Genomic DNA, 13,122 nt, shown 5'->3' on the forward strand with positions numbered 1-13,122 from the left:
TTTGAACTGCCAACGGTTTGTCCAAGTTTTCAGAAGAATGGCTGGAAGTTGTAATGGCAATTATTTAACTGCTAATTAAATAATAAACGGTTGGTTGATTATTTCTTCGCAGACCAGAAAATTCAGGCTTCATCACTGTTTGCACAAGTTTTGTGCAGTGCCATCATCAAGCAATCAATGGTGGCAATCTGTTTATAGTATCTGAACAGTGCTCAAACTGCAAGCTGCCTTAAAAGGAGCAAGCATTAGTGCACCATGAAAAATTATGTTTATTGTATCTCTGAAATGTGGTCAGGATCATAGCTGTCAAGTGTCCCTTATTTGAAGAGACAGTCCCTTATTCCAGCGCCATGTCCTACTGCTGTCCCTTATTGATAGATGTCCCTTATTGATAGATGTCCCTTAAATGATGTCCCTTAAATTTCAAAGGAAGCAGCTCCTCTCCCTCTCCCTCCCTCCCTGCCGGCCAGGGAGGAGGGAGGCTCCAACTGTGTTTATTGGCTGTGTTGCTCACCCAATAAGAAGTCTAAGAACGACTGGGGGGTGGAGCTTGCATGCCTTGTGTGTGGCTAGTTAATGCAAGCTGAGGGGTTTTTTGAATGCTGGATGCCATTTTGTTGCATGTGCTGCTGCAAACTTTGCAATGCAAAGCCAGGCCGGGGAGCCATCTTAAGTTGAGGCTGCACAGGCCTTGTGGTGCATGTGATTCAGATTCTATTCAGTTGAACCTCTGGTTACAAAGTTGGTTAGACAGTGTTCTCGAAGCTACCAGCATGAGTTTGACCAGACTGCAGGAGGACAGGAAGACTGGAGTGCCTGGAACAGGTGAGGCTGCAGGTCCCTTATTTTGGCTGCTGGTCCCTTATTTTCAAGGCTGCTGGTCCCTTATTTTCAAATCTGTAAGTTGACAGCTATGGTCAGGATACCTGCAGCATTGTGTCAACGCTGACACAGATAGAAAGGTAGGGAGTCCACTCATTGTGTGTGTGTATGTGTAGCTGTTTTTGGATGACAACTCCCATCATCGCTAGCTAGCAAGACCAGTGGTCAGGGATGATGGAAACTGTAGTCCAAAAACAGCTGGAGACCACTGATTTAGACTCTCTTACAAACTCAAGTGTGAAATCAAATTAAAATCCAGAGATTCCAAACAAAAAGAGCAAATTAAGAGTCCTGTGATGCTTAAAATACTTGTGGGCATAAGCTTTTGTGGGACAGATACCACTTTGTCAGGAAAGCACTTAGCTACAAATCTAGCGATTACTACTCTGCTGAAACCTCATAAACCTTAAAAAAAAAATTCTTGCAGGCTGAAAATCTCAAGAGAAAATTGATTTATGGTCAAGCTGTTTTTATAAATGGTGTCAGAAGTCAGCTTGTGGGCTTTAAAAAAATCCCTGTAATTGGAATAACTTAAAACAAACTTACTGAGCCTAATTGAACCAGCAACAAATTAATTACTTGTAAGCATGCTTTTACGCTTTATTACACCTACTTAACCTTTTGATTGAAATCAAAGGGACTTCAAGTATTTCAGTCTGATCAGGGTAGGCCCCAGATTAGTAACTACAGTATCTTCAGCCCCATTCATAAATTTTAGGTCAGCATCTGCTAAATGTTTTGTTGGGTTTCCCTAGGGGTTTTGCAATGGGAAGCTCAGAATTTTATTCTGCAAAGGGTATACAATTCTGCTTACCAGACTTTTCATGACAAGTATTCCTCCATCGCCTGCTGGTAACCATGACAAAACAACCCCCAGACTTCCTTCACAACGTGGGAACTGAGGGAGGGGGAATTAGGATTGGGTGTGCTTATGGCGCTCTGAGCATTTTGGACGCCTCGCGCATCAACAGGGATATTGTCCGTCCTTGAGGTGCAAGCCAGAAAAGGAAACCTGCCACTCATTTTGGCACTAGAATGCTGAGCCACTCAAGAGTGCCTCTGTAGCCGAGCTTAAAAATTCAGTTCCAGACAGGAATGCTAAGGCTTGCCGTTTTGGCTAAGATGCTCAGATAATCCCGGAAGCTCAGTGCTGCAATAACGCAAAGGCTTCCCTCTGAGGCTGCTGCAGGCAAGTGGGGGAAGAGAGCCTCACAGTTGTGCTAGGCTGCGAGTCTCTCTGAACACTTCCAAGCCCCAGCACAACTATGGCTTTTTCTTGCTACATGCTCAGAATACTGCAGTAACGTCTAACTCTGGATCTCTCCTCCTCTCCGCCATTTTTAAATGCACCAGTCATGGCTCAAGGGCTTCCTACAAAGCCACTGTCCACCTCTGGTCATCCTGTTACCTTGCCTCATCAGACTATCGTTTGCCATTTGTTGTTTTACAAATAATTTGTAAGGATTCACAAAGTCCTGAACAACGTGGGGCCAGGATACCTCAGGGATTGGCTGAACCCAAGTTGTTCAGAGTGTCGTTGGTCATCTCTCCCCCAGTTGATGAGGCTCATCGACAACAACAAGAAACTGAGTCTTTAGTGCCATTAGTCTAGTCTCGTGAAATACTTTGCCAATAAAAAATCAGTGGGTGCCTTCTGTGCCAAATTTTTAACGCCTACTAAAAACTTTTCTATTCCACCAAGGCCTATGCAGGCGATTAAGTAGGCATCACCCACAATAGTCTATCAATATTTGTTTTTAATTTATTTTTTTGCTGTGGCCTTGTTTTAAACATTTTTTAATGTTATTGTCTGGCTTTACGTTTCTATATTGTTGCAAACATGCTGTGATATATTTTCATAATACTGTGGTATATCAGTATTTTTTATAAATAATAAATCTTCATTGGGATTAGTCAGGATTTTTAGTGGATCGGGGAAGCATCAGCCTGTATCCTTTTTAAAATAATTAATAATGATGATCTTTCTTTTTTCTTAAGTGCAATATTAGGACAATGAAAAGAATTTATCACTACTAAGCAACATACCAAGAGTTAAGACAAAGCAACCAATGGCCAAGTGCCTCATGTTCTCTATTGGAAGATCTGTTAACCATTTGTCTAACCATTTTTAATTTGAAAAGCAAAACTCCCAAATCTAACCTGCAAGGCAGGAGGAGTGTGATTGGCGCACCCAGTTGCAAATACAACAAATGTGTGTCAGGTTTTCATTAAATCTGTATCAAGTTCAATTAAATCTGCTTAATTAAGACTTGGTGCAGCCTGGTTTGATCTGCTCTTACTTATTATCAGGCAAATAGGTAAAGGTAAAGGACCCCTGGATGTTTAAGTCCAGTCAAAGGCAACTATGGGACTGCGGCGCTCATCTCGCTCTTAGGCCAAGGGAGCCAGCATTTGTCCATAGACAGCTTTCCGGGTCATGTGGCCAGCATGACTAAACCGCTCCTGGCGCAACAGAACACCGTGATGGAAACCATAGTGCATGGAAACGCCATTTTCCTTCCCGCCGCAGTGGTACCTATTTATCTATTCGCACTGGCATGCTTTCAAACTGATAGGTGGGCAGGAGCTGGGACCGAGCAACGGGAGCGCACTCCATTGCAGGGATTAGAACTGCCTACCTTCTGATTGGCAAGCCCAAGAGGTTCAGTGGTTTAGACCACAGCGCCACCCACATCCCTACACCAGGCAAATAATAATAATAATAATCAGGCAAATAATACAGATTGGCAACAATCCTGTCCAGCATTACCATTCCTCAAGTCTTGGAGTTGTCAGCATGATGCCAATCGTTGCAATGGCATCCTTGAGGACTTCACCTAGCACCTGGAAAACCTCTGAAGCTTCCCCACAAACACACACATTTGTTGCTCTGGCTACCTTTTTCCTCCTTGAAAAGCACATAGAGCCTGCCCATAATCACATGCATTTTGCATGCACCATCTGTTTGTTTTAGCGTTAATGCTGTACTTATATATTCATTTTCAAAAGGTACACTCAAACAAAGGTCACACCGCAAATACTAGCTCAGTGCACTGTGTCCTCAAAGCAACCCTCAATCTTTAAATAATTCATGAAAAGCCAAGCAAGGATCATAACATTCTTGACACACCAGGACAGTGGCATTACATGGTTTCTTCTGTGATCAGCTCCTGCAAGCAAGTACAAGAACTGGCAAAGGCACTGCAGGTTCTGAAAACTGCAAAGAGAGCCTAAGAATTAATATATACTTCACTGTATGGAACTGTATTCCTTGGGCTAACTGGTGTGATCTTTGAACATCATCGTTCATATGGAACATGCATCATCTTAAATTCTATAAAACAAAGATGTAAATGTGGCCGTTCTTTTTTAGACCACAGCAAGAAGTCTGGAAGACTTACTCTGCAATGAGGGGATGCTGTGCTCTTAACTTTGATCTTCTAAGCATTGTGTAAGAGTACTGAGACACTAGAGTACCTCACTACTTTTGGACACAAAGTTCCTAGCTTAGTAAACCATAGCCTAGCAAGCTGGGAATACATGTTGGGCTCACATATATCCAGTCTTCAACTCTGATTTAAAGAGATTTCAATTCTGGTCTCTTAGGGTCATGGCTCCCAGGATCAGACCCTGCCTTCTTCAAGGGATGAGGGAATCAGCCTCGGGTGTACATAACCAACCAGAGGCTCTTGAAAAAGAGTTGCAATGCATTAGATGTGGTGCTGCCCTCAAATACGACTGCTGAAGAATTCAGCTACAACAAATCCGGTGTGGGGAAACGGAGCCATATTACACATTGAAGAGTTACACCGACTGCTTGTTCATTTCCAGGCCCAATTTGTCCTGGTGCTTTATAGCCCTAAACAACTTAGGGTCCAAATATCTGAACAGCTTTAGTTTCATCCCATTTGGATGACAGTAAGATGAGCTACATGGGGCTACCTTTACAAAGTGTTGGGCCAATTCAGCAGGTCCAAGATCCTGCAGTCAGATTGCTGACCAGAGCCAGTTACAAGAGGAACACAAACTCCTTGTTGCAACTGCTCCACTTGTCAGTTTCCAGGCTCAATTCAAAGTGCTGGTTATGAGCTACAAAGCCCTACATGGCTTGGGTCCAGGGTATCCAAGCCTGCCCTGGTTTTGAGATCTTCTGAGGCGGCTTTTATTTATTTCAATTGGGATGCAGTAGCCCACCAGCTTTGCTCACTGTGCCACCATTTTGAATATGGCTTTGACAGGCATACCTCAGGGTTCTATGATTCTAGTAAAATACGAAGCAGTTCCTACAAGACAGATGTTTGCCCACCACTCTGGAGGCAAGAGGGTTTACAACCTAGCAGCCTCCCTCTTTGTGACATGAAGGGCTGGGTGGAAAGGTACCCGTTCTTTTGGTACCAAACCGAGCTAAATTAGGTGTGGTTATAAGCAAGTTACTGTCAGCCAAAAATAACAGCTGTGCTGTTTAGCCTGGAAAGCAATTTCTTTGATAAGCTGCCTTTCTTCAACAGCACTCATGCAGAACTCCCAAGGAGGTCTTCATCAGACTCATACCAGCTTAGCTTCTGTGAGGTTGCTATTATCATAGGCCTTCTTCACACCACAGCCTTGTCTCACATTATTTCTCCCTCTCTGGTATTTTCAGATCTGTACAGTATGAGGCACGACTCTGTAGGCTGCAATCCCATACGCTGCACAGGGACTTAACTCTTAATGCCACACACAGTATACACACTTACCTGGGAGTAAGCCCCACTGAAGGCTGCATAAACACCATGCGCTGAAAGAAGCTATGTGCTCTAAATGCGCTTTGAAGGCTGCATACACACAATACACTCAAAGCACATTTAGAGCGGAGCACATGGCTTCTTTCAAAGAATACTGGGAACTGCAGTTTATTCCCTCAAAGAGCCAATTCCCAGCACCTTTAAAAACTATACTCCCCAGGATACTTTAGGGGGGGAAGCAAAGGCTTGGTGTGAATGCCATACTCAGTGAAAGCCATACTCCTGAATAAATATGCACCATTTACCTGAAAAACGCTCAACAATTAATTTAGGGAAACAGCTGAAGAGATATAACCTACTGAAATCAATTTTACAATCAGTATGATCAGCTAAGGTCATGAATGGTGCACACTGCAAGATGACTATCATGTGATTGCCGGTGATAGGATGAGATCACACTAGTCTTTTTTTGCCATATCCAATCCCCAAGAATAATTCAGGTGCGTTAAGGAAAAATGTTGCTTTACTACTCTCTTTTCACCCATCAATCAGTGTTAATGAACAGTGACTAACAACGTATTGTTTATTGCCAAACCTACAATCAGATCCAATGTGAAATTACCCTGCCTGCCAGCATCCGGGAACAATCACATTTGCAGCCCATGGTGATGAAGAAATCATTTAAGAAACTTTAAGGTGGGGAAGAGAATGAAGTGATGAGTGTCATTCTGTTACCAACTTGGCTTTTACTGACATAAGGTAGAGAGATCTTTCACTTTCATGTGAAGGAGAAAGGATAAATCTCCAGGAATGTAGTCAGGTAAGAGGAGATGTTAACTCACGGGATTTTTTAAAATGGGAATTCAAATCCCCAGAGAAAATGGAAGTAACAAGGGGAGAGTTGGCATACTTGTATCGGTGGGCGCAGTAATAAAGGTACCGGTATTCTCATCTGCACTATGGGCTTTAAGCCAGCGGTACAAGAACTCCCACCACCACCACCACCACCATGGACCACTTGCAAATTGCTGCAGGTCTTGGCAGATTTTTACACCTGTTGTAGTAATTGCAATGTGCAGTGCTAGATGCAGTCCTTTCAACGCGGTCTTTTTATTCCTTTCATATCTTACAGGTTTCATTTTATTGTATAACATGCATTTGCCATAAAACAGCGTAAGGAATAAAAGCAGCGAAAAATATACAATTACAAATCAATATATTTAATACGATGGTTGTGCCATCTCTTGACTTCAGCCACAAATTCACAGACACACTGAACTACCTGAATGAAGCAACGGCCCATGGGCTAGTGTTTGGGAACCCCCTGCTTTAAGCCAGAGGGCCAGTCATCTGGAACAAGTGACCCTGCCATGTCTGCTTGAAAACCGAGAATGGCTGCAGGTGGGCCTTGGAGGCAAGACTCTCCTGCATAACTCCTCACACCACACCAATCTGCTGATTCCACCTCACTAACCACAGTTGTTGTGGATTGCGATGGGGTGGTGAAATCCACCGTGGTGAGCAATAGGATCCATGTTGTGAGCAGCTACATGCATGCAGCTTGGTGCGTGGTCTTCAAGCATCTGAGATGCCAAGTGGCCTCCTTGTTTGACTGAATCGTTTTTTGGAATATACCACAAAGGGTATGTGTATATAGTATACCAGTATAACGCACTACACAGATACACCAGGGAGCCCAAGTTCATACAGAACCATCTCATTTCAGGGACCAAAAGGCCAGCTAAGTCCATCTCGCCAATGCAGGTACGTCTTCGCTTTCCTACGAAATCAAGCCACACAATAAAATCAACCCACACCAACACATTAAGAATATGGAGTCAGAATGTACATGAATATCACCTTTTTAGGGCTTCCCAAGGACAGCATTCCCCCCCAACCCACAGGGTCAATCTGCCTGAAACCCCAGAGTGTCTCTCTGCCAGTCAGATTAGACATCCCTGGACAATCTGACCAGGCATAATTGCAATGGCCTATGTCTTCACTGTGTCTCCCTCTCTCTTACACACTCGTACCATCCCACAACTGAAACATCATTCCGGAAAAGTTAGCGCATACAGTGGTACCTCAGGTTAAGTACTTAATTCGTTACGGAGGTCCGTTCTTAACCTGAAACTGTTCTTAACCTGAACCACCACTTTAGCTAATGGGGCCTCCTGCTGCCGCCGCACCGCTGGAGCACGATTTCTGTTCTCATCCTGAAGCAAAGTTCTTAACCCGAGGTACTATTTCTGGGTTAGCGGAGTCTGTAACCTGAAGCGTATGTAACCTGAAGCGCATGTAACCCGAGGTACCACTGTGTATATATATAGAGAGAGTGCGCATCTTCTGCAGTGTAACATTTATACACACACACACACACACACACACACACACACACATATATATATATCCACCCCACCCACCCAAAGTCTTGTGACCCATCTCCAAGGTAGGTGCTCTTGCACAGATGGATTATTGATCTCCCCGTTTCTCCCTTGCCAGCAGTGCCTAAATGCACAGGCCTTGCAGCAAGAGCCCTCACAGGAGCCACCAGCAGCAGCAGCGGGAGGCCAGGAAAGACACGAGGCGGAGCCAGAAGCTCCTATGGGGTGCTTGGGGTGGGGGTGAACAACCCTTTCGTTTCCTATTCCTCGGGCACGTGCATTATCTCCCAGGCGAAACGCGTGGCCCCTCGGGGCTTGTTCTCACCTCCCCAGAGACACACGATAATACACCCGTGTGGAGAAAGCGCTGCCCCCCCCCCCCGCTTACAAACACGGGGGTCCCACTACCCCGCCCTCTTCCCGCGCAGGGATTTCGATATTCCCACCCAGCTGCTTCGTGGGTTGAATGTATTCCTATATAGGCCACGACTGTAGCGAAGGGAGAGGGGGGGACGACACCCAGTCAGGAGGGTGCACCCCATTCCCTCACACACACACCCCCAAAAAACACAAAGGCGCCGGTGGTACCTTTTATCCAGGCAAGCGATCCACTCGGTGGAGGAGGAAGAATGGGAAGTGTGAGCAGCGACCATCTTTTCCCAGGGCACCGACCCAGGCGGCTACTGATGCTGCCGCCGCGGTGGGTGGCTGCTCGGCTCGGCTCCCTTCCTCCCCGCTGCCTGCTGCTCCTTGGCGCTGCCTCGCCGGCACCTTCAGCGCCTCCCTGCCCGCAGCCTGGAGGGGCTCCCGCCTGCAGCCGCCTCCCCGCGTCGCCCCGTCGCTGCGCAGTCGGCAGCAGCGCCACCTGGCTCGTCCGTCTCTGTCACCTAGGCGCCCGCCTTCTCCCCCCTTCCCTGGGCTCGTGCGGCGGGTCTGTTCTGCGAGCGCTGCAGTCTCCCTTTGGACACAATGGGCTAAATATAAACCCCTGAAGTCAGCCTCGGCAATGAAGAAGAAGAAGAAGAGGGGCCTCGGCTCTACGCTGCTTGGCGCAGAGGCTGGCGACGCTTGGGAGGGAGGAGGAGGAAGAGGGGCGCCTCACCTATCTTAACCCACCGGGCCGGGCCTTCCTCTCCTGGCCCTTAGCTGTAATGATAATATCACTGCGGCTGGAGACAAGGCCGCTGCCACCTGCCTCCAGAGAAATAAGAGAACGGAAGCTCTTGGTGCACATCATTCCTGAGGAAAATCACCCCATTTCTCTCCCTACCGCCATGCCAAAAAACACAAACCCTCTAGGACTCCAGAGTGCCACACTGGTGGTCCCCTTGGCTTGCAGGGGATGTAAGCCGCTCGCCAGTGTTATTTTTCTAGAAAAAGAGGTGCCGAAACTCTTCATGAACGCCTCCCATTTTCTCTTCTTCTTTGGCGATCCCTTGAAGCTGAGTAAGATTGTCTTCCATGAACACGATCTTAACAGCGAGTCCGTAACTGTGGAGGCCAATTCTGGACTCCCACATCCTTCTGCGGTGGACAAATTGGTTTCCAGGCAAGAGTTGAGGGTTTGCCAAACATGCCTTCCTCTTAGCACATTTCTCCCTTTCATCCAGAGTTCAAGCGTCTTCAAAGCCCACGACACCTTTGGTAAAGGCCGTTCTCCAATTGGAGCACTTGCAGGCCAGTTTTTCCCAGATCTCTGTGTTTATACTATATTTTTAAAGGTTTGCCTTGAGAGTGTCTTTAAACCTCCTTTGTTGACCACCAGCATTACGCTTTCCGTTTTTAAGTTCGGAATAGAGCAGCTTTGGAAGACGATAACCGGGCATGCGCACAACATGACCATTCCAACGAAACTGATGTTGAAGAATCATTGCTTCTCTTATAATGGCAATGGCGCCCACCTGAGAGGTGCCAGAACTGGGTTCTAGTGAGTTCCGGCTGAAGAAAAGCCCTGCCTCTCACCATACAAACCATGTCCAAACAAACCAAGCATCCATTTATGACATATCATGATTCCAATGCTATGGCCACAAACAGTCCAAGGTTTCTCTCACAAGGTACAACACAGCAAGCGGGAACTAACCAGATCCCTGGGATGCTTCCAATAACAGGAAGACTTGGGAAAGAGGCCTTATATATAATCTGGCCTTCTCAACTGCAGCCTAACCACAGCTGCTGGCAGTGAAGGAGTATCAGTAATTGCTTATACACCTGTAAACCCCCTACTCATAGGTAGCGTACTGACTCTGGGGTCCCTAGATACTTTTCATCACTCTTCGGCCTGGACCCCGAGCTTCTGGCACCAGCACTCTCAAGGATTGGGGGATGGTACCACCTCCTCCTCTTCAGGTATCAATTCAGAGAACCTGGAACTCAGTGGACCCTGCCTGCTCTTCAAGGTCCTTGTCTTGTAAGGCGTCTAGTTCATCCTTGCATGCCTGGCACCCAGTCAGAGCTAGGCATGACACCAAGTCCTACATTCAGCATCGTATATTGTTTGCCCCTAACAGCAAACCAGATTGGAATTAACAGATCATCTGTCAGGGTCACTATTAAAGTGGAATGTTTCTCTTTCTGCTTCGCTTCCTTCAATGCAAAGTTGTACACGCATAAGTGTAACATTTAGATCAGAGTTTCCCAAACTTGGGTCTTCATTTACAGTGGTACCTCGGGTTACAGGCGCTTCAGGTTACAGACTCCGCTAACCCAAAAATACTCGGGTTAAGAACTTTGCTTCAGGATGAGAACAGAAATCGTGCAGCAGCAGCACGGGAGGCCCCATTAGCTAAAGTGGTACCTCAGGTTAAGAACAGTTTCAGGTTAAGAATGGATCTCCAGAACGAATTAAGTTCTTAACCTGAGGTCCCACTGTATTTTTTTGGACTGCAATTCCCATCATCTTTGACCACAGGTCCTGCTATCTAGGGATGATGGGAGTTGTAGTCCCAAAACAGCCGGAGACCCAAGTTTGGGAAACCCCAATACAGATACATGTAAACTTTGTATGGTTCTTCAGTGCTGCCTTTTCCTTTCCTTCAAAAGAGAAAGGTCTCCCTCAGGCGGTTGTGGACTCTCCTTCCTTTGAAGTTTTTAAGCAGGGGCTGGATGGCCAGCTGTCATGGATGCTTTAGCTGAGATTGCATGGAGTTAGACCGAATGACCCTTGGGGTCCCTTCCTACTCTAGAGTTCTATGATTCTATGTGCAAAACAAACCAAAATGTAAGGAGTGAAAAGTACAATGGCGTAAAACTTTCCTAAGTTCTAGTTAACGGAAAGTACATGTGCTCATGTAGGTAGCATTTCAATTTTAGGTTTCTTTACCATCTTTGAAATCTCATGGCGACCCTGCGAGAAGCACTTGTTCTGAAATCTCATTATCACAACATCCCATGGGAGAAGCAGGAAGCAATTACATTAAGGAGACACTAGGGGAGTAGGGGGTTGATGTAATTTCATTATTGTGCCCTACTGAGACCACCAAGTGCTAGTGCGGTTCTTTGCTTCTGCATTTATGCATGTTTGGGTATATGTGTGCCTATGACCTGAAGGACAACCAACAGGGGCTGGGGCACAACTGCTTAGCTACACATCCCAACCTAGGGAGAGGGTTGGGTTCATATCCAAAGTTCTATGCCTAACATTTGGTAACCATTGGTTAGCTATGGTAGGAAAGGTTAGCATCTTCCCGTAAGAACAAATGGACTAATTGAGGTGAAAATCCTAATTACATTTGCTTAAAGGAAGTTACACCTATTTCCAAATCACTGTGCTTAGAGCAGAGACACATGACTTTAGTTTTGCACACAGTAACAAACATACAAACTTCTGGTGGTTTAAATGCACCCCATGTTTGGAAAAGCACTGTCTGATACATGTGGTGGCAGTGTCCCATTGTAGCTGCATTTTGTGGCTCTGCTTTTGAGCATGTATGTAAAGTTACCTGTCAGCAGGTCCCTAAATCTCCTTTGCTGCCATTGTTAAGTTCTATTTTTGTAAGTTCTAATCTAAACTAATGCATAACAAGCATCTACTGTAATTTTTAGTAACCGCTAGGATGTCAGTTTCTAGTGGCTGGTAGAGCTGTAATGAACACTCAGGAACTGGAATAACCACGTCAGAATAATAGGGATGGATCTTGCTGGAATTTTTCATTTGGTTGCACAAAATCAGCTCATTAAGTCATTCAGTTCACTAACCACCTTGTAATTTGAAACTGATGTAAGTGACTTTGACTGTCTTCTTTAAAAAAAAAATCATTTCACAATTGATTGAGCAACTTGGGTTTTACTAATGTTAATAATTTTTGGCTCCCAGCTCCCTGGGTGGTATTTTGCCCCGAAGGTCATATGTTGTCCTTATTCTCAGCAAAACAAAGTTTTTTCTTCACCTTATGCTTCCTCTGTTAATCACACCTTCCTGCAATCTTTTTTCTCCATGAAATATTGATTGAAAGGGCAGCTCATCCTTGTGGTCTTTTGAAACCTCAAATTTTCCAGAATTTGTTTTTTCCTTTTAACATTTTTTAAAAAATACATTTTGTAAGTGGTGTTGTGTTGTCTGAATTGTTAAAGGATTTTTAAATTACAGTGGTACCTCAGGTTACATATGCTTCAGGTTACATACGTTTCAGGTTACAGACTCTGCTAACCCTGAAATAGTGCTTCAGGTTAAGAACTTTGCTTCAGGATGAGAACAGAAATTGTGCTCCGGCGGCGCGGCATCAGTGGGAGGCCCCATTAGCTAAAGTGGTGCTTCAGGTTAAGAGCAGTTTCAGGTTAAGTACGGACCTCCGGAACGAATTAAGTACTTAACCCAAGATACCACTGTATTGTATCATGCTTGTTATCTTCCTTAGTCATTTTGTTCTGACTTCTCCATTTTTTAATGTTACTCTCATGACTCCTTCTAATCACCAGCCATACCACCCACCTCCACAGTCCTTAAGGATGTGTCACAAGAGACATCAGTTTATGCACCAGGAGAATTCCAATTTGTGTCGGAGACTGAGTTGACACTGACAGGTAACCTGCAACATTTTCAGCCCAAGAGATGAGTTGCCCCTCTAAAAGCAAAGCACAGACACACTGTTAACATTCCCATTTTCACAGCAGCATTTTGCCCTGGCACTCCA

At 45.3% G+C, this 13,122-nt stretch overlaps 1 protein-coding gene across 2 annotated transcripts in view; it reads right to left on the reverse strand.

Annotated features, from left to right (window-relative positions):
- The window catches only part of RAPGEF4 (Rap guanine nucleotide exchange factor 4), a 168,712-nt gene extending 159,648 nt beyond the window's left edge, over positions 1–9,064 (reverse strand). For both annotated transcript variants that reach the window (XM_081206609.1, XM_081206607.1), the window contains exon 1: positions 8,579–9,064. In XM_081206609.1, coding sequence (XP_081062735.1) covers positions 8,579–8,643 — 65 coding nt within the window. In that variant the 5' untranslated portion in view covers positions 8,644–9,064. The remainder of the gene's footprint in view (positions 1–8,578) is intronic.
- Between the last annotated feature and the right edge of the window lie 4,058 nt (positions 9,065–13,122).

The sequence above is a fragment of the Podarcis bocagei genome (assembly GCF_964188305.1).
Source record: "Podarcis bocagei genome assembly, chromosome: 1".
In the NCBI taxonomy this organism is placed as follows: domain Eukaryota; kingdom Metazoa; phylum Chordata; class Lepidosauria; order Squamata; family Lacertidae; genus Podarcis; species Podarcis bocagei.